The sequence below is a fragment of the Colletotrichum destructivum genome, chromosome 1 (assembly GCF_034447905.1).
Source record: "Colletotrichum destructivum chromosome 1, complete sequence".
NCBI classification, from domain to species: domain Eukaryota; kingdom Fungi; phylum Ascomycota; class Sordariomycetes; order Glomerellales; family Glomerellaceae; genus Colletotrichum; species Colletotrichum destructivum.
In genome coordinates this window covers 3,582,029-3,607,363 of record NC_085896.1, presented here as the reverse complement: position 1 = coordinate 3,607,363, position 25,335 = coordinate 3,582,029, and the positions used below count along the sequence as shown (strand labels likewise).

The 25,335-nt window shown below is 56.5% G+C and overlaps 7 protein-coding genes across 7 annotated transcripts; 3 read left to right on the top strand and 4 right to left on the bottom strand.

The window, feature by feature from the left end:
- Positions 1-3,039: 3,039 nt before the first annotated feature.
- CDEST_01080 (Putative tyrosine-specific protein phosphatase) lies at positions 3,040-6,871 on the top strand. The gene has a single exon (XM_062917239.1). The coding sequence runs from the start codon at positions 4,050-4,052 to the stop codon at positions 6,399-6,401; it is 2,352 nt and encodes a 783-aa protein (XP_062773290.1). The 5' UTR covers positions 3,040-4,049; the 3' UTR covers positions 6,402-6,871.
- Position 6,872: 1 nt separating this feature from the next.
- Positions 6,873-10,096, bottom strand: CDEST_01079 (uncharacterized protein). Its single transcript, XM_062917238.1, has 4 exons — positions 9,527-10,096; positions 8,651-9,444; positions 8,055-8,574; positions 6,873-7,966 (listed from the first exon to the last, which is right to left on the bottom strand). Exons 1-3 carry the CDS (start codon positions 9,751-9,753, stop codon positions 8,342-8,344), a joined length of 1,254 nt encoding a protein of 417 aa, XP_062773289.1. The 5' UTR covers positions 9,754-10,096; the 3' UTR covers positions 6,873-7,966; positions 8,055-8,341.
- A 406-nt stretch (positions 10,097-10,502) lies between these two features.
- Positions 10,503-13,860, bottom strand: CDEST_01078 (Putative K domain-containing protein). Its single transcript, XM_062917237.1, has 4 exons — positions 12,897-13,860; positions 12,091-12,551; positions 11,424-12,037; positions 10,503-11,371 (listed from the first exon to the last, which is right to left on the bottom strand). Exons 2-4 carry the CDS (start codon positions 12,491-12,493, stop codon positions 11,234-11,236), a joined length of 1,155 nt encoding a protein of 384 aa, XP_062773288.1. The 5' UTR covers positions 12,494-12,551; positions 12,897-13,860; the 3' UTR covers positions 10,503-11,233.
- Positions 13,861-15,396: 1,536 nt separating this feature from the next.
- On the bottom strand, positions 15,397-18,908 carry CDEST_01077 (uncharacterized protein). Its single transcript, XM_062917236.1, has one exon. It carries the CDS (start codon positions 18,386-18,388, stop codon positions 16,211-16,213), a length of 2,178 nt encoding a protein of 725 aa, XP_062773287.1. The 5' UTR covers positions 18,389-18,908; the 3' UTR covers positions 15,397-16,210.
- Positions 18,909-19,310: 402 nt separating this feature from the next.
- Positions 19,311-21,339, top strand: CDEST_01076 (Putative helicase, P-loop containing nucleoside triphosphate hydrolase). The gene has a single exon (XM_062917235.1). It carries the CDS (start codon positions 19,375-19,377, stop codon positions 21,190-21,192), a length of 1,818 nt encoding a protein of 605 aa, XP_062773286.1. The 5' UTR covers positions 19,311-19,374; the 3' UTR covers positions 21,193-21,339.
- Positions 21,340-21,629: 290 nt separating this feature from the next.
- CDEST_01074 (Putative TIP41-like protein) lies at positions 21,630-25,331 on the bottom strand. Its single transcript, XM_062917233.1, has 2 exons — positions 24,470-25,331; positions 21,630-24,412 (listed from the first exon to the last, which is right to left on the bottom strand). Exons 1-2 carry the CDS (start codon positions 25,199-25,201, stop codon positions 24,290-24,292), a joined length of 855 nt encoding a protein of 284 aa, XP_062773284.1. The 5' UTR covers positions 25,202-25,331; the 3' UTR covers positions 21,630-24,289.
- Positions 21,635-23,693, top strand: CDEST_01075 (uncharacterized protein). The gene has a single exon (XM_062917234.1). The coding sequence runs from the start codon at positions 21,791-21,793 to the stop codon at positions 23,690-23,692; it is 1,902 nt and encodes a 633-aa protein (XP_062773285.1). The 5' UTR covers positions 21,635-21,790; the 3' UTR covers position 23,693.
- Positions 25,332-25,335: the final 4 nt, after the last annotated feature.

Genomic DNA, 25,335 nt, shown 5'->3' with positions numbered 1-25,335 from the left:
TCGGGAGAGGGCAAGACAGTGTACGATGTAAACCAGTGGCCAACGGGTAGGGAGAGGAGGAAGGGCTTTCGCATTGGAAACAACCACGTTCTCGACTCTGCTCAAAGGGACTCGGTGTGCTGCAGCTGGAGAAGTGGCCGACTGGCTACTCGTTGATGTTAATGATGATAGTTTTTGTGGTGTTGATACACATTGTTTGATTCACAGACGAAAGAGACGGCAATCAAAGTTTGCGGCGTTGAACTTTGTGGGGTTTGGGGGAGTTTGGCATGTATGAGATGATGGAATGATCTGCAATCGACATTTAGAAGAGTGACACACGACGCTCCAACGAACCAACGAACCCGGCCGAGAGATGGGATTGTCGGTCGGACTTCCCCCAAAGACGTTCGTTCTGGAGGATCTTTCGGTCTTTGGCGTCAGGGAACATTTGTGGAACTGGAATGCTGGGCTTCCACCGGGTTCAGCCCGCTAGGAAAGACAGCAACCAGCACCAGAGTCTCGGTATTTCGCTGCAAGGATGGAAGAGAACGAGAGAAAAAGAGAAAGAAAGAAAAAGCACAGGACGCCAGAAGGTCTCAACGCCGGCTGAGCACATCAGAGTCAGGCTAGTGGGACATTCGAAAACTCTGGGACCAAGAGCAAGAGAGATAGATACAACTAAGACGGAGGGGAGGGGGTGGTGGTCGACCAGCAATGTGACCAAGGGTGTTTGGGCTCGACTGAGAAGCAAATCCGTTGTAGACTTGTACAGAGGTAGGAAGATGTGTAAGCTGACAATCGCGTAGAGAACACCGCATTGCCATGTGGGTTTTCATTCCCCAGGGGATTTTTCTATCCTATTCTACCTGTCCCGTATTAGTATTACCACGGACACTGCCGACCTGGGAACATGTCCGAGTGCTCTGTGTGCTACTTGTTGGCTGCGACAGAGGGGCCTACGTACATAGTTAGGGTGACCCCTGGCAGCAGCAGATCCATTCCGTCCTGAAAGATGCAGCAGCGCGTCGTGCAGTGGCGAGAAGGGGACGGAGGGTGCCATAGTGGAAATGATGGGTTATATCTGCAGCAGTAGTGCCGGACGGTCTCTCCCCAAGTTCCCAAACCCTCTCAATCTACCTATCTTACCTATCTGTAAGAAGTCAATGATCAACCATCGCCATTGTGTGGTGTGCCTCTCTGTAACCGCCGGCCGGAAACGACCAGACAGAATCGACGGACCGGAAGGCAAAGAGTATTACATGAAATGAACTGGTTCTGTACGCGGCCAAGCCAAAACCAGCTCTTCCCGTGCCCCCATTGGTCCAGTTTTGGCGCCGACGGGCGAACGATGCAAGGTATATGCACCACGCATAGACGTGCATAGGTACATGGCTACTTGTTTGGGTGGGTTCGGATACTTAGGTACCTGCCTTCAATGCAGACAACGACGGGGGTGCAGAGTGGGACCGCAGACTTTTGCTATTAATAGCCCCCGGCCATGTTTCGCAAAACACCTGCGCTCCAGTCACGATGCGAGCCCACACACTCACTCCCTTTCCCTCAGGGATCACCCGCACCAAACTTGGTCAGGGGATGAAGGAAGAAGGAAGGGGGAGAGAGAGAGAGGAAAAAAAAAAAAGGACGCGAACTCCACTCTTTCGGTGTCTAGGTCTCTTGTTCACGGCGAGACCATTTGCTCCACTTGCGCTGGTGGCCCCTTCGACCAACCCTCGCGAGCATAGCACCGCCGCTGAAAAGGACGGCTATCCAGTCAGCTTCGTCCATTTGCCATCTCGCCGCGGCAGCGATGATAAACGGCGGCAACGATGTCTGCCACTCACGCAGTCCAGGCTCTTCCGTCGCTCATGTGCTGTTCATCTCTGCATGTTGTTGCAGGGTGCGGCGGAAGGGGATAAGATACTAGTAGATGCTCGGTCCGGGCACACGAGATTCATCATACATGAATGTGATAGGTACCTGGTTCGACAGACCGTCAGACGGACGGACGACACGGGAGAGCGGGCAGTAAACCCCCCTCCCCCAAAGGGCCGCGAATGCTGCGGCTCTAAAACAACAACAAATGAACCCAAGAACGGACACCAGTCCAAGTGCTCTTCAATGGCGGCGGCGTAGTGTGGCAATACAACCTATACTTGTGCCTGGTGCAGACCAAGCTCACCAAAGCCCGCGGACGAGGCCTTCACCAAAACAATAGCACCTGAACCGAACCCGACATCCTGCAGACGAGACCTCGTCCTCTTTCTCTCCCATCCCTTCATTTGCGCGCTACGGTTTGGGACGGTGGGCAGGGAACTCGCTCTGTCACTTGCCCTCACTACCTTATACGTCAAGGGTAGTACGTACCTCTCGTACCTTGCCTCGCAACTGCTAAGGTATACTACCTTACCTCGGGCTCTTCCAGGGTTCTCGCGGTGGGCCACTAGCAGCCCAGGAAAGGACCCCTACCCCGGTCGTCCAGTGCCTCGCCCGCCCTCAACTGACGCCTCGAGGAGTCAAGCTAGCTACCAGCCCTGCCCTGGGGGGGGACCCTCCCACCTCCCGTAGTCCTTGCCTTGGACCAGCATCGCTCATGCGCAGGCCCTAACCCAGCGCGCCCACGTCCATTTTCGACCGAGAGGACCCATTCCTCTCCAGTCTCGCGTTCCCAGTCGCTTGCGTGCAGCCAGCAAAATCCGTCCCGACACTGGTATCGGGTACCTAGTTCCCCCCAGCTTCACTGCGCCAGTACCTGCGCCGCCCAGCGTGTCGTCCGCCGCCCCTCATCCACCCCTCTCCCAAATCCAAAACCCAAGCCGTCCAATACCCTCATTCCTGTTGCTGCTGCCGCTGTCGCTGCCGCCCTTCCCTGTATGTGCAGGTAGGTTGCTGCTCGCTGCTGTTGCTTTGTGACTGCTACTGGCCTACTGCTACTGCTGCGACTACCGCTGCTCCTGTTGCTCCTGTTGCCGGCTAGCCAGCCCCCGTCTTTCTCACTCCCAAGGCCCTGTGTCCTTCTGTCGAACCCTTTCTCACACAACTCCACCCCTCTCAACCATCCTCGCATCCTTCCACCACCACCGCCGCCGCCTCTCCTAACATTTCGTCCTTCTCTCCCCCAAAATTCCCAATTCCACCCCCTCCCTCTTCATTCCCTACACCTGCCTTACCTCACTTCACCTTGCCTACCTACCTACCAACCCTCAACTCTGGCCCGGTGCTCTTCCCAACCGGCGAATATTCTTTACTTCATTCGCTTTTTATCCCACTCCCACAACTTACTTTACCCGCCCTCACACTTCATCCATGTATCCGTATTGACCTGGACGGTGCCACATCTCTGTTTCCTGCCTACAGCATGTGCTAGCCCCCGAGCCGCCGTTTTCGTCGTCACCACTAGCCATTGTTTTCTCTCTTCTCCATTCTCTTCCACCACCAACCGCTTGCTCTATTCTCTGTCTCTCACTCTCTACCTATCACCACTACTTCCCCTTCTTCGCCTTTCACTTTACTCTCTGCCCTGCGCTCTTGTCTTCTCTTCCCGACCTTGACGACGACTTCACCTCTTTGTTTCCCCCGCCCACACCAGAGAGGGACCCGCCGCTTACGAACAGCCCCCCCGCCTTCTCTCCGACCTGAACTATTCTTGTCGCGAGACTGGTCACCTGCCCAGCGCACACCGCGGCACCGCCCCGAGTACGAGGAGGACCAAGGACCAGAGAGTGAAGGAAAATAAGAGACTTCGGTCCTACCGAGACTTGAACCACCAAACCCCGCCGCCGACGACGACGAACGACGACGAGCAGAAACATCGACGGGATTCAGCAGCGCTGTCCTCCGATCTTCACCAATCGCCTACGCCCTTTTCCTTCTTTCAACAACACCAACCGCGACTCCCGCCCCTTCAACCACCACCCGCCGCAACCATTTCTTTAACCATTACGCCCACGCTGCCCCCCTCGGCTTACGCAGTCTCGTCGCCCGAGACTGCCGCCAACACGTTTCCCTCGCGCAAGAGGAGAGAGAGAGAAAAGGGAGTCGGGCAGCCCATTCCAAAGGTGCACAAAACCATGCCGTCAGCGGCGGCGAGGCGGGTCTACGAGGATCAAATCCCCTCCTTCATGTCAGTCTTCGACCTTGACGCGGAGACAATCGCAGCCCAGGAAACCCTCACTCTTGTCGACCCTAAGTTGATGGACATGGAGGCTGCCGGGAAATCCTTGGCCAACCCGGTCCAACATCTGCGGCCCATGATGCCGTCCGATCCCACCCACAAGCACCACGACAGTACCTCCACACAGGCATCCGAGTCTGCTGAGTCTTCACCTACGACGACGCTCTCGACGAGCGACTGCTCCCCGTTGTCGGACCCGTCTCCCTCGTCTTCCCCAGACTCCCCCGTCAACCTGATCCCCCTCAGCTCTTTCCCGGCTACCTCCTTTGGCGGCCTTGCGCCATTGTCCTCGATGAATTCTTTCACTGCGACGGAAGCCACGAGTTTCGGTCGACCTATGACGTCGCCCTCGCCACGCCGTCCCAAGAATATGAAGGGTCTGTCGATCCAGCCGCCCTTCGCGAGCAACGCGGCCACAACGCTCGTCTCTGAACCTGCATCGCCCTCTTTCATCAAGCCTACCATCCCGGCAATGAAGCGCAAGCCCAGTCAGTTGAGCCTCAATACCAAGACTTCGGACCTGGTCATGCGGAACACACTCGACGTCCCCGGTACGCCTGGCATGGCACCCATTCTGCAGAGGCGCGCCCTAAAACACTCGACCTCGTCTCCCCATATGCTGCCTTCCCTGAAGTCCGCGACGTTTGGCCCCCCCGGTGGAATGACTTTTCCCAAGGTCCTTGAGAGGAACGAGTCGGGTCTATCAGAGTTCTTGAGGCCGACAAAGGCCGGCATCGGCGCTTCGTTCGACACGACAATTGTTGAGGAGGAGTCGCCAATCAAGACCCAGCTCGCCAGCCGCGCCGCCCTCGACTTTGAGCCGTACCACGAGAACGAAAACAACGAGGATCAAAAGACGCCCGGTTACCCTGACGGCCCCATTGCAATCTACGAGGACAATGTCTACCTCTACCTGGAGCCGACTGCCGAGGAAGCCTCAAAGTTCGACACGGTCATAAACGTTGCACGGGAAGTCAGCAATCCGTTCTCATTTCTGCCAAAACCGGATGAGCCCATGTCGGACTCTCCTGCGATCCTCAGCCCCATCCCCGATACCGCCGTGTCAAACGCGAGTTTTTCGACGGCTTTCGAGTTCCCCACCAGTGACAGAATCGAAACACCGACGACGCCTAGGGCCATGTCATTCTCCGTTCAGCGCCCAGAGTACATCCACATGCCTTGGGACCACAACACAGATATCGCTCAGGACCTCATGCATCTTTGCGAAACAATTGACACGAGAACAAAGGAGGGAAAGAGGGTCCTTGTCCATTGCCAACAAGGCGCAAGCCGGTCTGCCAGTCTCATCATCGCGTACGGACTTTACCGGAACCCCGACCTAAGCGTCAACGACGCCTATTACGCAGCTCAGGAGAAGAGCAAGTGGATCAGCCCCAACATGAAGCTCATGTACTGCCTACAGGACTTCCAGAAGCAGGTCTCCAAGAAGAAAGCGTCGCCAGGTTCGGCGTTTCGCCCCCGTGCCGGACGTAGCCCCACCAAACACCGTTTAACGCTTTCTGCAGATGCCGCCATTGACATCGCACCCAAGGAGCCTTTGACAGCTCCTCTCCCAGGAGAGAAGGAGGGTAGCTCGGGGAATGCGAGCCCAAGCAAGAGCAGTCCTACTCGTGCCAGGGGTCACTCGACGCCCGGCAGCCAGCCAATCTCACCGGGGCCATCATCGGCACCGTCGAGTTTTTCATGGTCAGAAAGTGAGAACTCTGCAAAGTTTGGAAGTTTCGACGTCGACCGTTTGCTTCCTTCCAAACCCGCGCCGCCTGTTTCGGGTCTCGTACCTTCGTCATCGTTCTTCTCCAGGCCACCACCTTCGCCTGGCCCACCCCCCTCGCCTGGTTTTGGGGCACACCGATTCGGCCCATCTGCCGGCTTCGGATTCTCCAGCTTGAATCTGGGTCCGGCAACAGACCGCCGGACGCAGCACGCTGTCCACACGGAACGACCGCTCACAATGGTTGGCGCGATTCCTGACGATGCGGCTCTCATGTCGCCCAGAGCAGAGACAATGACAAAAAACCCGCTGCACGCTTCCTGCAACGAGTTCCCAGGGATGCGATTTGTCGAGGTACCGCCGACCCCAAGCGAAGGTCTGTTCTCGCCTCGAGAAACAATGTTCCCCAGGGATCCTTTCTACCCTTTCGGACGCCCCACTCAGGTGGCCGATCCGCGAAGTCCGCCTACAAAAGGTGAAACGCCAATTGTGAGGTCTATCGACGAGCTGCTATGACCGCCGCCAGGACGGGACACACCGCCACTAAGCCATTAGCATCAAGCCCCTCTGGATCGGACTATTTCGGCTACACTCGGCCGAACTATTGGCCATTGTTGCTATTTTCTGCGACACCAACCGGTCAACACGAGTGCATTGCGACAAAGCAGTCCTCGTACTTCGTCCAAGGTTTGCAGAAGAGGTGAGCTCGAGGCCATCAATCGAAAATTTCGCACCATGCAAGCCGGGTAACCACCCTTCCAGTCCGTTGAATGTTTCTACGGCATTCACATGCGGCGCATCGTTCTGGATGAGAAAGGGTTGTCGGTGGCATACTATCACGCGATTTCTCGCCTCGTGGACGCCACCGATGATCCAAACCAGACGTACAATCTGCCCAATCTACCTTGTCGAACACGACGAGCTCTAGGAGGAGCTTTATCAACCGTCAAGCCGGCATTTCTTTTGTCATTTTCGAGCCTTCTTTTCAGAGCGCAGCGAGTGGCGAATTGGTGATGGAAACCGCCATGCTAGCACTTTGCGAAAAACAAAAAAACGTACCTTACTACCATAAACCGAAATGTGTAATCTAGAGCCGTGTCCTCCGGGCGCGAATATTGGAACGAAAAGGTGGGAAACGGATTTCCCCCATTTGGACATGAACAGGCAACGGGATGGGGGTTCGGCCATCTTACGTGTAGTCGTTTTCGAGTGCGCCAACATTTTGGACCAAGGAGTTAAGGGGGAGGGTGGATTTTGCTTCACAGAATTTCTTCACGATGCCATTTTCCCACGGGGACTGGTTGGCTTGGAGAGAAGACGGCTGTCGACGAATTTTTTTTGAAACCCTCCAAAAGAAAAGACCCCCGATACCGTCACGTTTTCTTTTCTTGTGTTGTTTAGTTCGGATTTTTTCTTGCTTTTTTCCCTCGCGGGTCTATCTACGGATGACTTTCCGCAAACGCATATGGAGTCCAGGAGAAAGCGGAGGTGAGGACGAGATGATCATACCATGACGGCATGGCTGGGGAAGGAGGGGCGGAGGGTGGAAGGTAGATGACTTGGAAAATAACTGAGAAGCCACACTTTGTGTGTCAAATCTGCTGCCTGTTTCTCGCTTGTCGTGATCGCCTTCCTGGTGCCTGGTGCTGTTTCCAATGGTGAGACTAGGCATCGCTGGGAGATGATGTCGGGTGGCTGACTTTTGTAGGGAGAGAGAGAGAGAGAGAGAGAGTTGATGCGAGCGAGGCAAGAAAGGGGGTTATCTTCACTTCCCTTTACGAAGCGTAGGAAACTTGAGGGTTAGGCAGGATCTCCAAAGCTGCTTTCTTGATGATCTATCAATAGCGAAACGCCAGTCGGCACCGGGTGGACGGACACTCCGTAGTTTCATCTGCGAGTGTGTATGTGTATGCTTGCTGCATGCTGTATGTGCGCAGATATGTGTCTATAAGTATATGGGTATATATATACATGAACTTGTATCCACGAGTAAAGCTGGGAATAGGAATCGAAGGTACTAGGCTAGAACCCACCCGTGAAAGATGGAGATGGGACATGATCGATAACATGTGTTTGGATATCTCAAAAAGGTGGAAGGAGAAAAAAAAAAAAGGGGGGGGGGGGGGGGGGGGGGGGGGGGTGTTTGGTGCAGAATAAGAAAGAAGCAACACTGCCAGCAAAAATGAACCGTGGCCACCGCAATTCTGCATTGAAAAGGGGGGAAAAGCACCTTCTTTGGTTGTGCTCTGTTGCTCGATTGACGTCTCTTAGCAAGCGATTGCTTTCTCTTTGGAAATTCTCGACGTGTTCTACGCCAGCCTCCGACAAACAACATCACGAAACGTCTGGCCCCAAAAGGGCTAGGAGGGAAGAAGGGGCACTACACGGTCGGGGGGGGGGGGGGGGTACAGCAGCAAGTACCTCAAATTGAACGAGTGCTACTTTCCTACAGCCTCTTACTCCGTCTTGCCAGCGGCGGCGGCGCGCTTCGCGGCCTCCTTGGCCCTTTTCTCCTTTGTCGCGATCTGGGCTTCGGCCCCGATGGCGCCGAAGACGAGGGAGACGCCGAGCCATTGCATGCTGGTGAGGCTGTGGCCGAAGGCGAAGACGGAGAGAGCCATGGTGACCATCTTGCGGGTGACGGTTACGGTGACGAGTAGAACCGAGGAGAAGGTTGAGAGGGTATAGACTGGAAAGAGCGTTAGATAACATTGGGCCTCGGAGGAATAGGGGGGACAGAATGAGGGAGGGGTGAGGGAGCGTACAGATAAACACCTGGCCGACGGCGCCACACGCCGCGAAACCCAGCACATCCCACCACACGGCGGGGTACCGCGCCATGAAGGCCAGCGCGGCCTTCAGTTCGCCCGCATTGCCGGCGACGTCCATGCCGAGGTACTCGCCCAGCCCCGTGTGCACCAGCCAGGGGCTCAGTACCAGGTAACCGAGAGTGACGGCGGTGCTCATCAGGTTGTTGGCGCACATCATCTGCGGGCCCGTGTACCCCTTGAAGGTGCTGAAGATGTAGTCCTGGGTGCTGTTGGTGAGACCATCAAACAGCAGGTTGATGGACAGCAGGAGCATGCCCCAGGGCATGTTAGCGTCCGGGTTGACGACCGACTTCTTCTTCTTGCTGCCCGAGTGCAGCGTGAACACCGCCACGCCCGCGGTGACGCCTGCGACGACGAGGTACTTGTACAGCGGGTAACGCTTGCCGAATAAGGTGGTGTGGAGGAGCATGACGGGGACCAGCTTGCAAGACTTTGCGAGCAGGAACGTGATGTAGTCGATATGTGCGAGGGAGGCGTAGCCGAAGGGCGACGCGAGGGACGAGGTGACAGCGACGAGGGCGAGGGGCATAACGATGCCGCGCGAGGGGAAGACGGGCGGTAGAGATGTGGTGCCGCGCGAGGAGAACCAGAGATAGAGAAAGCCAGTCGTCGCGGCGAAAAGAGACTGAATCGTGTTGAGGAATACGGGATACTTGAAAACCTCGGGCTTCGAGGCCGGGCCGTAGGGCGTTGTCGTGAGCTTCTCTTGGAGGTAGGCCCACGTCAAGCTGTGCGCAATCCAGAGTCAGTCAGCCAAAGAGGCCCAGATGTGTGGCAATACAGAAAAGAGGTGGATATGCGACGACGTACAATGAGGCGTAGATACCGCCTACGGCAATCAAGATCTGCACTACGCCGGCCTCCTTTGCCTCAACGGGAGCGGCAGGCACGGAGACCTTGCCGTTGGATTTTGAAGACGTTGCTGTCGTCGCGACTCCATTGCTGTGGCTGGGTGTCCGCGCGAGGGTGTCGGCCTTGCTAAAGTACTCGGACGACGTCTGCCGACGGATGGGAGTGGCCTGCTTTGAACGCGCCATTTTGGTATTCTGCGATGCCCTATGTTCCGTTTTGTTTCGCGTGGTGTGTAGAGCGTGACCTGAACTTGCGTGAGAAGGGAGAAGGCACGATTGTAAAAGGAGCGAGCGACAACCACTCAATGACTACGTGTTGGTTCAGGATCGGGGGCGAAAGAAAGACAAAGATGAAGAAAATATCAGACAGAAACACGAGGAGGAAGCATAAAGAGTCTCGGGATTCGAGTCTGGAGTTGATCCAAGAGTGAAAGATGGACACCGAAACAACACAAAAAGAGAACGTAGATAGAGTAGCTGGCCAACAAACGTCAGTGACAGCTGGGGCAGATGACAGGTTGGCATCATGCCAAAATGGAAAAAGATTAAGGTGGGGAGCTCACATCCCAAAGTCGCTCCAGGGTCCCTCTTCACTGCTTGTTTGCGGCCGCTCTAACCTTATCAGGAACCACCAGCCCAGCCGATTCTCCCCTCTCCCGATCGGCATCACACACAGGTACCCAGTGCCCCGCCCAGAATTGGCCAATCATAAAAGGATCGCATCTTGACCCTGGATGAGGCGCAAACGCTCCCTTGACCAGTTTGCCAGATCAGTCGCCTGTCTCCATCCCAATTCGACTTGCCAGACTGAGACTACGCGATTCCTACTGCGCTTCCTTTGTTTCATCGCTATCAGCCAGACGTAGAGAATATGATAGAGCGTACCGGCCACCAAAGAAATGCATCTTGCCGTCCACTGTATACTTTCCTGCATTGACCAGATTCACAGGAAGCATACACATCAGTCACATCAAGGGCGTTGGGGCGACTGTTTTTCTGAGCGGCCTTGCTCAAACAGGATTGTCTGCCTAGCTATGGGTTAAGCGTACTATCTAGAATCCACCTGGCATTGGAGAGCCAATACCGGAAGCAAGACTTCCATAACCCAAGACCAGCAGAAATATGTAGGCAGGCCACTAAAGGTATTTTCGGATCGTTCGGAGTGTAGGGGTAGGGTGACTTTCGAGAGGAGGATGTGGAGTGAGTTGAAGGCCGATGTCATTAATAGTGCTCCGAAGCTGCAACTCTGCTTCAAAGAGGTATCCGCGTGAAGTAATCATAAGTCGTGCCGTATGTTCAGTTCCGGAAGGCTGAATACAAGAATCCCTGTCCGTAGACCCGGGGATCTCTTTTGCCTGCCCAAACGTTGACCGGAGGACCACCCTCCCAAAAAAAAGCAACGTTGTGTGCGCAACGATAAAAAAGCGAAAGTTGAGGACCAGCTTGGTGACCGATATTGTTGCACGCACGTCTGGGTAATCCGTCGACCCAGGTATTTTCGAAAAAAGCAAAGAAGAAAGTGATTTGTCGCGTCCGTCCTAGAGATGGAGTGTGGAATTAACACCCCCTCATCTCAGATATCAAGCCTTGCGGCCAAAGTCTGCAATGTCCAGCGTCTGAAATTAGATGTCGAACTGTGGAAGGGGCGAAAAGTTGGTCACTTTTTTTACTCGGGCGAAGTGGCAGTCTGACGGCGCATCTTCTCCGCCTCGAGGTTCTCGTAGAGAAGGAACAGAGCCGACTCGTTGGCCTTGGCAGTTCCCATGATCGTGAACATGCGCTCGCCAGTGTCATCGTGAGGAGCCTGGGAAGGTTAGTCATATTTCAAGTATTTGTCTGGAATCACTGCATCTTACCTTGGCAATGGAAATGCGAGCGCCAGAGGTCTTGCGGATCTCCGAGATCTTGCTGCCGGCACGGCCGATGATGCAGCCAACCATGTCAGCGGGAATGCTAATGTTCTGCGTTTGAAGCTCTTCGCCGTTCTCATCGTGGGTCGGAGGGCCGCGGGAAGCAGCGTCCGAGTCAGAACGACGACCATAAGGACGGCCGCCACCGCCGCCGCCACCGTTGTTGCTGTTGCTGTTGGTGCTGAAGTCGGCACCGTTGCCCGTGCGCATGACACGCGGAGCGGAGTAGTCGTTGGAGCGACCACCGCCAGAAGAGAAGGTCGCGGTCGAGCCGCCAGCGGTCGAGGTGGTGCCGGGCTGCGTGCGAACGGCAGGGTTGTACAGGACAGTTCCTGTACCCCTTTGCCAATCATCGACGAGGCACTTGCAGATTTCCCAAACGGCCCCCTTGATGCCCTCGGGGGTACCCTGAACCTCAACGATGCGCTCAGTCGACTGAGGGAGCATCTCCTTCTGGGCAACCATGCGAACACCCGAGGCGTCCTGGATGTGCTTAATTTTCAAGCCCTGGCGGCCAATGATGGTTCCCATCTGGTTATGAGAGATGAGGAGCTTGATGGCTAAGAGTGGTTGTCAGCTAGGACTATTAGGATACATGGAGGGGGAATCATACGGTGAGTGCCGTTGTTCTGGACAACGCCACCCATGCCCAGGGAGGGAGCTCCCTCAAGAAGGGCGCGGGCAACGATAGAGTAGGCCTCAGAGACGGACTGGCAACCACCAGTGATAGTGAGAACGCGGTCATGGACACCCTGGACCACCTTGCTGACGCCGGCCTTGACACCGGTCTCGTCGCGAAGGTCGGCGACGTTCTTGCCCGCCTTGCCAATGATGACGCCAGCCTCCTTGGAGGAAACGATGGCCCTCAAAGTGAGCTGTGCCTGGGCATACTCCTCGTCGGTGCGGGGCGCGGGCTCGCCGTCGGGGCCAAGTCTGACCTCGTCATCGATTTTGAGCTGATCGAGGGAGCCAACGAGGTCGTTGCCATTGGAAGCAATGTTCTCCTGGGCAGACATGGCTGGTCTGGGATTCGAGACGGATATGGTTCAAGGTGATAAGTTAGAGCCAATGAACCTAAGAAACATAGTTAGTAGGCTGTGACAGTTGGGGAAAATGCCGAACATGATGATCGAGATGTTGGAAAGGAGAAAAAAAAGTGAGGCAGAGTGGAGGGTAAATGTAAGGGGGGGGGGGGTTGTTGCGATTTTGTTGAAGTTGTGTATGCGACCATAGTCACAACCAGAAAAAAAGATGCGGATCTCCTCTATCCTTCTGACAAGACAATAGCTCGTGTAAAACATCTGAAGTATATCGTGCGGTGCCAAACAGGTGTAGTAATAGCCATAGTGCAGGCGTCGCGGTACAACTGTAGTGCGCGCATACTTTGAGGAGGGTTTGTAGAATACTTGTAATAATTACCTTAGGATTTCCGAACTTTCTAAGCAGAAAGGCGCGGGGTCTTGCTGCTGAAGGTGTGGGGACTAGGAAGGTAGCCGATGGGAGTTTGTGAAAGATGTGAAAGCCGGCTGTTTGGCGCGACAGGACGAATTCTCAGTGACTGAACTGAGATGTTGCTTGAGTCCCCAAATAGTTGGCTTGTTGGAGTCGCGATGTGATGCGGTCGCAAGTGCGCGGGCTGGTTGTAGTGGATTGAAGTGGGTGGTGGATTGCGGAGTTGGTAGATGGAGGGGTAGAGGAGGAGTTATGGGAGAGAGTTAGAGAAGTTTGGGTGGAGGAGATGTAGAGAAGTCGGAGTGGGAGAGGTAAAGAGGGGGATGATGGAGGCGGAAGTGAGGTTTTCTGGGAGAGTTGGGTGAGGTGAAGAGGTGAAGAGTTGGGGTCGGAAGAAGGGAGGTCGTGGAGTAGATGGAGAGTGAGGTGAAGAGGTGAAGGACGAAAAGAAGAGTGGGAGGTGAAAATAGGAGGAGAAAAGTCGGTAGGTCAAATGTGAGGGAATGGGCAGGAACAGGAAAGTGCGCCTCAGTATTTTTTTTCTCTTCTCCTTCTGTCTGTTGTTTGGACTGGGCTGGGGGGGGGGGATGTAACACTCAAAGGTACTTACCAGGTAGTGATGCTCTTGTAGAAAGCCAAGTACCGCTTCTAGGTGGTGTGGTTAAGAAAGGTAGGTACTTCCCATTACCTACTAAGAAAAGTACCTGTGGTGGCTGGCTTCTTGAGGTGGTCCCAGTGTGTAATAGTAGTGGAAATGGTTGGCTGCCGACTGTTGGTGGTACCTAGTTGAGTGTGATGAGGGGAAGATTTAGGGGTAGTTGGCTGCTGGAGGATTGAAATACCGCTGTTTCTTAGTGGAGAGGCTATGGGTGGGATGGAAAGACTGTGAAAACAGGCCGACAGGGCAGGTTAGGACCTCTACCGATTCACTGTACTAGTCGGGAGGAGGGAAGAAAGACTTGAATGGGATGGAACAACCATAGAGACAGGCAAGGTACGAGGATAGCAGACGGCAGGTGCCTCATCACTCTAACGGCGGCTACTTGAGATGCCGCCCTGCATCAGCTGATTACGTGTACCTTGCACACCGACATCCACTGAAACGATACATTCACGGACGCTAGGGCCACCAACTCATCATGTATCCTGCCCCTCCTGCACATGCTTCCCGAGCTGTATCCAAACCGTATACGGCACCTCACCCAGGACCCCTTCCTCCCTCCAACGTAGAGCTTACCCAGCACATGGACGCTTTCCTCCTAGGGCTCTGAGAGGGGGGTGCTCTCTCGTCTCTTGAAGGACAGACAGATAGACCGGAGCTCCCTCCTGTGACGTGATGCGCTCGCTAACTTCTGTAGCATCATCTACCGACATACTGACACAGGTGCGATTTGGCATCGACTTGGGTGATGGACAAACGGGCCCGCGCAAAATGAGATACCGAGAAGCCGCTGCGACTGCGCCCAAGCTTTCTCAAACCCGTCGTTTTTGAGATTGTCTCAATCGTTCATCACCCATCAGTGGTCACCCGTCACCCGTCACACACCAACCCCCCGCCACTCTCACACGATTTTTGCCACCGCCTCGATGCCTCCCTCTATTGGGGACATGTTAGAGCTATCCCTCCCTCCTCTCCCATCTTTCACACGCTTACACGTCGTCGAGCGAGGGCGGGGTGAAAACTCTGGGTAGGGTTTACAGGTGTCCTCCTGAAGTACACGACGGTACCGCCTTGCATAGAGCTCTCTCGGACCGATCCCCGCCGGGACACACAACAGGGAAGAAGCATTCCCGGCCGTCTCGAATCGCCGCCCATTCCAGGGTTGAATCATTCGACGCAATGCGCATTGCTAGTCTATTCAGGATCTGGCGGTGCCTGGATACCCGCACGCATCGGGGCTTTTGCTGGCAAGAATCTTGTTGGGTCAAGCAAGTGAGCAATTGAACTGGCCGCATCTGCTCAACTCGCAATATGGGGATAGGCTAGCAGACGGCTCTTCCAACATAGCAGCTAGTCTCGCTCGATCCCGGTCGCAACCTGCACGTCAATGACGGACCTGTCGCAGGCTCGAGACGCAAGCGCATCAAGCGTCCCAAGCTCCAGTTCCTATCAATGACCCGTGGCTGACCAATTCCACACATCCACTCTCTCCCCCTCCCACCCCAAATCGGTCGGACGCCTTGATCAACAACGGGACCTTCGTCGCTCCACCCGTCACGTTGCGGTGTTGCTGTGCGGCAGCCTATACATGTGTCGCGATGTTAAGCGAACGCGGGTATGGAGTACAAACGACTGTGGTTGCTTGGCTCTCTCCGATTGACTCAATTGGTACGCCGAACCACGACTGGCTGGCGCGGCCGATGGATCCAGCCCCCCCCCCCGGGTCTCGGTCTTGCTTGGAATAAAGCTGTCCATCACCTGTCAAAAATGCCACATCAGAAAACCCATGGTAGCCCTTTGGTCTTCAGATGCTTGCCATTCGGATATCGTTGAGTAAACCGCCCTCAATCAAGAGGGCATTACGGTGTCGTACGACCCGACGTTGCACCATCTCACTATCCGGATTACGCGGGTAATATCTGATTACACAATCTGGTGAGGAGAGCTGCGACATGCTCCTCTTCTTCCAGCCTCCCCGGCCGCCATCTCACTAGTGCCCGGCTATCCGTCGTGGCTAAGGTTCACCCACCCCCCCCAAAAAAAGCTACGTTGGAAATGGACAACCAGTTCAAGTAATCAAGAGAACAGTCGACCCAGCGATCCTCACATAGCATCTCCGTTGCAGTAGTTCCTTAACTAGCACCCGTCCCGTCTCGTCTCATTCGACGAGCCTTCGCCTATTCCGACCCAGGTGAAAAGAGAGAAACTCGTTGCAGGATTCCGAGAGCCCGCTTGCCAATTGGTCCAGGGCAAGCGCCCCTGAAAGCCTCCGTCATGTGATGGGTTGCCGGGCACATTCGTCCGTGGACGCATTGCACGCGACACCTGGCGCGGCCGGGGGTGCCCTGATGTCTGACAAGACGACTTCGGGCGGAAATATGCACAGCATTGAGACAGCGTTATCAAGCACCAGCACGGCCTCGTACGTGGGGATTACATGAAGACGTGAGTGTTAAACGACAAATCTAAGGCCATTGGTACTGTGTCGCAGGACGTAAATGTCTCGATGTTGTGGAAACTGCCGCCCCGTCGGATGTTAAAGTAAGCAATCGAGGTATAATATGTTCGATATGTACAGCTGAGATAGCGTCCACTCCACCACTAAAGCATGAGTCTCCCTTCACCTCTGCCGCAGCTGCTTCTCGTGCTCGACCCAAAAGTTCTTGCAGGCCCTGTGGCCCCAATGCTCGACCCACCACTCCCCGAAGCTATCCTCGACATCGAAATCGACCTTGCTCACCCGCTCTTCGCGCTTCAGGCCGCATATGATGCACGGCTTCGGTGCCGTCGGCACGACCTTGGCCGTTGACACGGGCATCGTCTCGCTGATCTCGGGCACGCGGAGCTGATCGCGCGGCGACTTGACCGTCGAGTTCGCAGCCGCGACAGCCGACCGCAGCCGACCGACGTGCTCTCTCCACACGCCCACGACGTCAGCGGTCTCGCGCTCCTCGCGCGCCGCCTGCGCCTTGTCGACGCCCGCGAGCTTCATGCCCTTGGCGCCAGCGGCCGAAATGGCCATGCCCTGGGCAAGGAACTTGTCACGGTGCCAGCGGAGCTTGCGGCCGGTGATGATGCGCGCCGCGACGGTGGCGAGAAGGAGGTAGGCGCGGAGGAAGGTCACTGTTCCCGGGTCTGAGAGGATGCGCTTCTTGAGGGGCGCTGCCATCTGGCCCGTGGGCTTGAAGAGGGACGAGTTTGCCAGGTCGAGGAGCTGCGGGAAGATGGAGAGGAGCACGGAAGGAGGGGGGATGTTGATGGGCGGTGGGGCGTCATCGCTGACTTCGGGTGTCGGTTCTGGCTTTTCCCCGGGTTTCGGGTCCGACTTTCTGGTGGCGAGTGCGGAAGATGCTGCCGGCTTGACGCCGTCGACAGCGTCCCAGTCCCAGCTTTCCGGGGGTCTGGACGAGTCAATGGCCGAGGACTCCTCGTCAGGGAATTCTTCAAAGTCTGGCCAGTCTTCCTCCTCCTGTGCCTTTTGAAGGCTCAAGGCTGTCGACGACTTTTTCACCGTGGCGGTGGTTGGCTTCGCGGGTGATGTTTGCCCGAAAGACGGCCAAGCCGTGATGGGTGTGGGAGAGTTAGGCTTGCCGTCCTTCTCTTCCTTTTTGAAATCCGCAGAGGTCGGCGTGGTGAGACCCAGGCCCGGAAAGGGATTGCGCTCATGGAAGGACGGCGACTTGGGGGCCTGGGGATACGGTGAGACGGGGGCAGTGAGGCTCAACGAGGAAAGTTGTGGCTTTTTTGACGGAGGCTGCACAACCGGAAGAGGATCGTCGTCGAGAGAAAGCAGGTCCATGGACAGTGGAGGTTGCGATGTCTGCGGCTTTTGCCGTTGAGCCGGTCTAGGATCCAGCGTCGGGCTTATGTTCGCGCCAGGAAAAGGGGTCTGTACGGTCTCAAAATCGCCAAACTCATCATCATCATCATCTGCTTCTTCTTCGTCGTTTCCGCCCTGGAGCTCAAACTCTTCCGCGTCAAAGAGAATGTTCGGGTCCGACTGCTTAGCCGGCTGGAGGCTCGGCTTCTTTTGCGACCCGTATACCTGACTGGAGAATCCAGGGCCTGATTGCGGCTGCACAGATGTCGTCTGGAACGAATACCCTGGGCTGGTCGGTGACTTGGAAGTCGCCGTTTGCCATGCGACCGCAGGGCTAGGATGGCGGTTCGGCACTTGCCATGACAGTCCCGGACTAGTGGCGGGTTGCTGGTTCGGCGAGGGGAGCCCCGGGCTCGGGATCGGCGACAAGCCCGAGCCGTGAGGCATGTCCACGACGTTGACGAGGTTGTTTGTCATGAGATCAAAGGTGGAGGCGCGCGCGATACGGTTCCGCGGTGGCGGCGATGACCTCGCCTTGTTCGTCTGCGGAGGCATGACAAATGAGCGCTGAGTCGGCGTCGGCTCGGCGACCTCGAAGTCGCCCCATCCATCATCGTCGTCGGTAATCTGTGGCGCCTGTTTAGATTGCTGCTGCTGCTTCTGCTGCTGCGTGGCCGCCGAGGATGTGAAGCCGGACGAAAACGAGCCGAAGTCTCCCCATCCTGCGTTGCTGGTACCGCTGGCACCGCTTGGTTGTTGCGTCTCAAAGTTGGGCCATGGTTGGGTCTGCTGGGCCGGCGCCGCCACCGCGGCGGATCTGTTGCTGGCGAAGGAGGCAAAGTCAAAGAGATCCGTCGACGATGCCGTGACCTGCTGTGGGCGTTGATGCTGGTTCTTCTGCGGCTGGCCCCCAGTTTGCTGTTGTTGCGGCGGAGGGCTTTGGTAGAAGCTGTCGAGGTCTAAGAGGTCGGCGCTCATTGCTTCGGGTCCCGTCACCTGGGGATACACATGCTTCTGACTCAAGGTTCTGCTGGCGGAATGTGCCTTTCAGGACGGGGAGACCGGGTGAGAGAGGAAAGCAAAGCAACGAGAGGAGTGAGAAGAGGTTGAGGTCGAGCAGCGGCAAGGAGGACAAAGGAGGTTCGGATAAAGATAGCTGACCTTTCAGGGCCAGGCTTAATCAAATAGGGGATCGGCCCCTCAGCAACGGTGGTCAATGGGGCTGAGAGAGGTATAGACGAGGGGGGAAGGGACTCAGAGAGGGGTTCCACGCGGCTGGAATTGAATAGTGGTCATTTTCGAGCAGGTGAAGTGGGGGGGGGGGGGGGGTGTGGCAGCGGACGTCGAGGCCTAAAAAAGCTCGAGTGGTTTGTTGCAGAGCGCCACAGTCCACAGCGACTGTTGTATGCGGGAGAGGATGCTTGACATAAGCGCGAGCTTGCCACTGTCTGGTGTCAGAAATGATCTTAGATAACTAACTGCCTAGCCCTACAGAAAATAAACGCATTTTTCTCGCCCATGTTTTTGACTCGGTGGCCGCATTACATCGAGTGAGTTCTGAGTGTTCCAGTCAATGCCTGTGGGATTCCCTCTTAAGGACAGAAAAACGTATCTTCTAGACTGAGTTTAATGCGTAATTGAGTGCCAATGCAACCACACTTCTTCTTTGTTCAGGGCCTCCATCTTTCCCTTCATACCAGTCAGCCCTGAGACCATTTCCAGGCTGCTACAGATTAACATGCGATGACAACGTTGACTCCCTTTTCGAGAGAACCGGGCCGGAGGTGGCACTGCCAGAAGTCGGCACAGAGCTTAGACCACGCCGGCTGCGTGGGGGTCGGCGCTAGAAATAACCAAACCCAGCTCTAAAATTTCGAGAGCCAGGCAGGGGGTCGCAACATCTCGCTCCTCCATCAGAGGATTCCAGTTCCGAACACGACTCTCACCGCGCCTGTCCACCCAACATGTCGTCGAGAACTCTGGCATCGCTGTGCCCCAGATGCCAACTGACCTTACGGCCCCAACCATTCCCGCGACTGACAACTTCGCCATGGTTCACGCAAAATGCCGCCTACCGTTCGGCGGCGAAAGAGAAGCCGTCGCGCATGGTTCTCTCTGACAACGTCGCGAAACCCCGAAGCAGAGATGCCCGCCCGCCGAGACGACAGGTCGAGGGGCCTTTTGGTGGCATGAACCAGACATTCGCCAGAGTCCCGGAAGGGTCCCGCCGTGCCGCTTCGCGGCCGACCAACTCGAAAGCGCCGTCAGGCAGACCTAGCAGAGGAGGCGAATCCCAGTCCTCGTCCGATCCGAGAAAGGCGCTCAAGATGCAACGGTCTCTGGCAGGTGTGTCGTACGGAAAGAGAAACGTCTTGAAAGACAGGATGCAGGAATACGAATCTTTTGACCAGTTCGACCTCATCCCTGCCGTCAAGACCGCCATCAGCGAAGATCTCCTGCGGGGGATGGTAGACATCAAGCCGACGCCCGTCCAGAGGCTTGCGATCCCGGCCATGCTAGGCCAGACCAGCGCGTTCAAGGTCAGAGGAGAAAAAAGGCAGGACTTCTTGCTCGCGGCCGAGACCGGTTCAGGCAAGACGTTGGCGTACCTGCTGCCCGCCGTCAACGCCATGAAGATTGCCGAGGAGGCAAACCCTGATATCCAGGCCTACAAGAAGCGCTTCGAAGAGGAGAGGGCCAGGGAAAAGACATCCAAGTCGAAAAAATTATCCTCGTTTGACGAGCCGCACCCAACCTTGGCAAGGCCTCGGGTCATTGTCCTGGTTCCTTCTGCGGAGCTCGTCGACCAGGTCGGCAGAGTGGCCAAGATGCTCTCCCACGCCGTCAAGTTCAAGTCGGAAAAGCTTTCTGCCAACATAAGCGCCACTACGATCCAGCGGAACTTGTACTCGCCGCGCGGCGTCGACATGGTCATCGCAACGCCTCATCTGCTCGCCTCGATCGCCGACTCCGACCCCAACGTGCTCTCTCAGGTCAGTCACCTGATCGTCGACGAGGCCGACTCGCTATTCGACCGAAGCTTCGCACCCGTCACCACGACCATTATCGACAGGGCGATGCCGTCGCTGAAGCAGTTCATTCTTTGTTCGGCGACCATCCCCAAGAGACTGGACAACTACCTGGCCAACAACTTCCCCGACATGACCCGCATCACGACGCCGAACCTTCACGCCATCCCCAGAAGAGTCCAGCTCGGTGTTATCGACGTCGTCAAGGACCCCTACCGCAACAACAAGAACCTGGCCTGTGCTGACGCCATCTACACCATTGGCCGCGAGGCGTCCAAGCATGAGGGCCCGATTCAGGGCGAGATCGACGTTCGCCGCATCATGGTCTTCGTCAACGAGCGCGAGAAGACGACGGAGGTGGCTGAATATCTCCAGTCCAAGGGCATCGACGCCGTTGCGCTGAACAGAGACACGGCCGAGAACCGCCAGTCTGAAATGCTTAACTCGTTTACGTCGGCGGAGCCCCTGCGCTCAATTGTGTCCGAGTCTCTCCCTGAGGGTAAGCGGTCGCTACCCAACACCAAGGTCATTGTCGCCACCGACCTGGCATCTAGGGGCATCGACACGTTGGCTGTGCGGCATGTCATTCTATACGATGTCCCACATACCACCATCGACTTCATCCATCGTCTGGGACGAGCTGGACGCATGGGACGTCGTGGAAGGGGTATTGTGCTTGTTGGAAAAGACGACAAGAGGGACGTTGTTTCCGAGGTCAAGGAGAGCATGTTCATGGGCCAAGCTCTAATTTAACGTGCTGCTCGGCTTGGGTGAAGGAGAATGCTGTACAATATGTAAAACCACCCTGTATACCAGAAAAGATAAGAGTCACGGTTTAAGGATAGGATCACGCACGCAAACACCTGAGATAGATAGTCACACTGACGAATTCGAGGCCCGAATGCCTCCTGATGTAACATTTTCCTCCCAGCATATCATTTAATTCGTTGAGTGACCCAGCACATACGATTGGGCGTCAAACTTACACACCGATGACTGGATCGTGCGCCGTGGACTATGTCATCAAGTGTCAAGTGTGTGCGTGTGTGTGTCTGTGTGAAGGTGTCAAGGTGTGGCTGGTGATTTTTGTGGCGTTAGCTCCTGACTGCTCTCAATCTGGGGAGTGGGTCGCGACCCTGGCTGGCGGAAGGTTCGAGCTCGCGACGCGTCCCGCTCGCAGGCGTTTCCCTCCCACATCACATCAAAATATCACACACCATTCCATCCTTATCACAGCCTGACCCCTCGGCTTCATGTGAACCGTGCCGAAGTTTTAAGACTCCGATAAATACGTGGTATAAAATTATTCAGACATCGACCTACCATCAACAAACAGACCAAAATCCCAGCCATGCCGAGACCCAAACGAGCGCGTCGCGCGCCGCCCGCGCCCGTCACCGTCGCCGTCGCACCCGAGGCGAAGTCAAGCCCCGCGCCCGCCTCGGGCAGCGATATTTACAGCCATAGCGATCGCGAGCACTCGGTCATCCGGAAGGAGCTCGAACAGGAGGACGGAGGCGAGCCGTCTCGCCTAACGGGGGGCAGGTCCACGCGTCTGAGCAGGGGCGCCAGTTTGCGTCAGAGGCAGGCGCTGGAGAAGTCGGTCCGCGCGCGGGACGAGGCCATGGACAGGTTGGAGGATGAGCTCGACACGACGTCTTCTAAGGCAAAGACGTCGAGCGATCAGCATCAAAAGTCCGACTCTCCGGTCGAGTTGGAGCTGGGCAGGAAGACGCGCGCGACGCCGGTTCAGCATCGGAGGGACACGACGGGGCTGGACCTGGACGACGACATGTTTGAGGGGCTCGACACCACGCTTGGCGAAGACGACAATGTCGATGACGCTGCACCGCCGAGTGCGCCGCGATCGGATACCTCGACTTTCAGTGTTAGCCACTTTAGGCGCCGTGGCCGCGCACCGAGTATTAGTATCAACAAAGATGACGCGCCTATCCGGCCGAGCAGTCGCGGAGTCGGCAGCACCCCTGGCATCAGTTCGACTTTCAACATTGGAATGTTCAAACGCCGGCGGAGGGAACCGAGTATCTTGGGCACGGCGCAGAAGGAGCGTACGCAGCGGCCGATTGAGTTATCATCTGGATCCGAGTCGGATGATGAAGAGGGCGACGATTTCGAACCTGAGGCCGAGTCGACGCCGCTGCAGAACAAGCGCAAATCACAACCTCTCCGAGCGACGACGGAGCCCGAGTCTGAGTCGCAGCAGGTCCTCGCGCCGGATTCACAACCTGTCCAGAAGGAGGCGGAGCTCAGTTCCAGCACCGCGTCACGCAAGCGCAAGAGTATAGAGAGCCGCGAGGAGGCGGACCGCCCAGTGAAAACACCTCGGACCGAGCCTGAGGCTGAGTCTGTGCCTGGTCTGGGAGATGACGACAGCGATTCAGAGCTCTCTGAACTGCCCTCGCCCGTTCTCACACCTACGCGGCCGTCCGCTTTCCCTCGCCCAGTAACCCCGAACAGGGATGAGATCATGGCACCTCCGGAGAGCAGCGACTCGGAAAATAGCGACGAGGCATGGCCCGACATCCACACACTCACCAAGCAACGCCGCCGCCGCGCCTCGCCGGCTACGCCGACGCGGGACGGCAATGTCTCCGACGCCTCGTCACCACCTTCTCTCACGCATTCCCCCAACTTCCCGGCGACGAGGAACAAGTCCCGGCAGAAGAAGCAGGCCAAGTCGCCCAAGGTCACCACGGCGGATCTCACCGGGCTGTTGCCCCGCAGACGCCACAAGAAGGCTCGAGACCCTTACAGCGCGGACGACACAGAGGAGGAGGATGATATCGACGCCTCGAACATCCCCGAGCACGACGACGAGCTCTCGTATGCCGGCACGCGCACCCGCTCCCGACGCACGAAGATCACGCCTCTTGACAGTGCCACGGCGAATCGGCCGGCCTCCCGTGGTGGCAAGACGACTGCGGCGGCTGAAAAGTCCAAGGCGGCGAGGCGTTCTTCCACACGCACTTACAGCCGTCGTCTGTCAGACAAGGAAAATGAAGGCGCAGTCGAGGACGAGACCGAGGCGGAAGGCGAGGCGGAGGCCGGGGCCGATGGCGACAGTTTCGCTCCCATCCAAGACGACGCCCTTGAGAGCCAGGAGAGCAGCGACCCCGCCCGCAGCGCTGACGAGCTGAAGAAGGCGGCGCGCAAATTCAAGGAGGTTGATCGCTGGGAGCTTGAGTTTGAGGAGATGACGGAAGCCTCGTCACCGAACCGGGATGCGCGGTGAGGAGAAGGATTCGCGGGATCATTCTGACGGGTTCGTTGTTTCTCGACTAGCTTTTTGTGGGAGAAAACAGGAGAAATGGGAGAGCTTGGGAAGGGCAAAATGGGACGGTTTTTTTTCACTTTGATATGGCTTATGAAGTCGGAAGTATCCACACCGACGCGGTTGGGTCTTTGGGTTGTTGTTCGTGGAGTCTAGCTGGAGGTATACCTTTGAGCGTACACTTGTCGCGTCGTTTGGTGTTTTTGAGTTGCTGGAGGTCTGTGGCGTTCGTGACGCGTCGTATCGACATTGTCGTCCTCATCTCGAGACGGGCAAGGGGCGTTTTGGTAATCAGTTACAGAAGCAGCTGCTAGGGTTGTTATGCGAATCCGATGGCGATTACATTCCCTGTTATGCCGGTGGCGCGAAGCATGGACAAATCTTTTCGATTCTTGCCAAAGGTATCGTGGCACCCTTCCATAGGTGCCGTAAACTTTTCACCCCGGAACGCCTGAATCTACATACCCTGACCTGGACGCCAGTTCCTCGTGAAGAGGCGAGGAACCCATGAAGCAAATGACTGAGAAAGGAAAAGAGAGGGGAGGGAGAGAACGTATTTCACTGCTTGAGGGAAACGCTCTGTACCGTCTGCTCGACCGTCGGCAGTAGGTTGTAAAGCAGGTTCGGGTCCCGCAACGCGATGGTAATGTCGTCCGGCAATCGACCCTCCATGAACAGTGACTGCACAACCCCCCTCGTCAGCAATCATCCACAGATCAGGGAAGTCTGCAAACTCACTCGCTTGACGCTGTCGAAGCTGTCCTCCTTGGCCGTGTACTCCCGAATGACCTCGTCCGTCTCGAAGTCGGCGTAGACCCTCGTGTCCCGGATGCGCACAATGACGTTGTCGAGACGCATGAACAGTCGGCACAGCAGCAGCATGCGCTTCTCGTGGACGCGGACCTTGACGCTGACAATGGAGATGCCGTTGTCATCGAGCTCGCTCTCGAAGAGCACGACGTCGTCGAAGAAGAGAATCGGGTCCCGTCGCTTGAGCAGCTCAAGCGGGATCTGCCGCGTCGCCGTGTCCTCGAGTCTGTGGTGTCCCTCCCGGGCGTCGTCGGGCTCCCGCAGCGAGCCGCGGTACTCGGTCGAGTAAGACCAGTCATAGGGTTTGACAACCTCCTTGATGCCCGCGCTCGTCTTTTCCCTGCTGGACGACCAATCCCGGGCGTAGGCAACCTTGAGCATCTTTTTGTCCGTCTTGTCGACAGCGTCGAGAGCGTCGTAGGCGTTGAAGGAGATGGACCAGCCCGTCGGTACGTGGGAGACGGACACGAGGTTGTCGCCAAAGATCATTTCGGGGACGGGGATTCCGAGCGAGGCCGTCATCTCGTCGATGGGGCCGGCCTTGGAGATGGGGAGCTTGCGGGAGGCGACGCGAAAGTTGCGCTGGGTGTGGGTTGTCGTGGCCGCGGCGAGGGCGGAGGGGGTCGGGAACGGCTCGTTGGGGGAGGTTATGTGATTCATCGTGGGCGTCGGTCGTTGGGATTTGGGATTTTCGAGTTGAAGGGCGTTCGCGATTATCCTGCAGGGTGCCTCAGTAGGAATCGTGGGGGTGGCGGCGGTCGGAATTGTTGGTGTTGAAGGGAGATTCTGGTGTA

What these genes read in the sequence shown, in the direction of transcription:
- CDEST_01077 (XM_062917236.1), bottom strand. Translation starts at nt 18,388, where the DNA reads ATGAGCGCCGACCTCTTAGACCTCGACAGCTTCTACCAAAGCCCTCCG.
- CDEST_01076 (XM_062917235.1), top strand. Translation starts at nt 19,375, where the DNA reads ATGTCGTCGAGAACTCTGGCATCGCTGTGCCCCAGATGCCAACTGACC.
- CDEST_01075 (XM_062917234.1), top strand. Translation starts at nt 21,791, where the DNA reads ATGCCGAGACCCAAACGAGCGCGTCGCGCGCCGCCCGCGCCCGTCACC.
- CDEST_01080 (XM_062917239.1), top strand. Translation starts at nt 4,050, where the DNA reads ATGCCGTCAGCGGCGGCGAGGCGGGTCTACGAGGATCAAATCCCCTCC.
- CDEST_01079 (XM_062917238.1), bottom strand. Translation starts at nt 9,753, where the DNA reads ATGGCGCGTTCAAAGCAGGCCACTCCCATCCGTCGGCAGACGTCGTCC. An exon ending in GGCGGTATCTACGCCTCATT is followed by an intron (nt 9,445 to 9,526) that starts GTACGTCGTCGC and finishes GATTGCGCACAG; the next exon opens with CTTGACGTGGGCCTACCTCC. An exon ending in CGTCGGCCAGGTGTTTATCT is followed by an intron (nt 8,575 to 8,650) that starts GTACGCTCCCTC and finishes CGCTCTTTCCAG; the next exon opens with TCTATACCCTCTCAACCTTC.
- CDEST_01078 (XM_062917237.1), bottom strand. Translation starts at nt 12,493, where the DNA reads ATGTCTGCCCAGGAGAACATTGCTTCCAATGGCAACGACCTCGTTGGC. An exon ending in CCAGAACAACGGCACTCACC is followed by an intron (nt 12,038 to 12,090) that starts GTATGATTCCCC and finishes AACCACTCTTAG; the next exon opens with CCATCAAGCTCCTCATCTCT. An exon ending in CTCGCATTTCCATTGCCAAG is followed by an intron (nt 11,372 to 11,423) that starts GTAAGATGCAGT and finishes TAACCTTCCCAG; the next exon opens with GCTCCTCACGATGACACTGG.
- CDEST_01074 (XM_062917233.1), bottom strand. Translation starts at nt 25,201, where the DNA reads ATGAATCACATAACCTCCCCCAACGAGCCGTTCCCGACCCCCTCCGCC. An exon ending in GCTTCGACAGCGTCAAGCGA is followed by an intron (nt 24,413 to 24,469) that starts GTGAGTTTGCAG and finishes GGGGTTGTGCAG; the next exon opens with TCACTGTTCATGGAGGGTCG.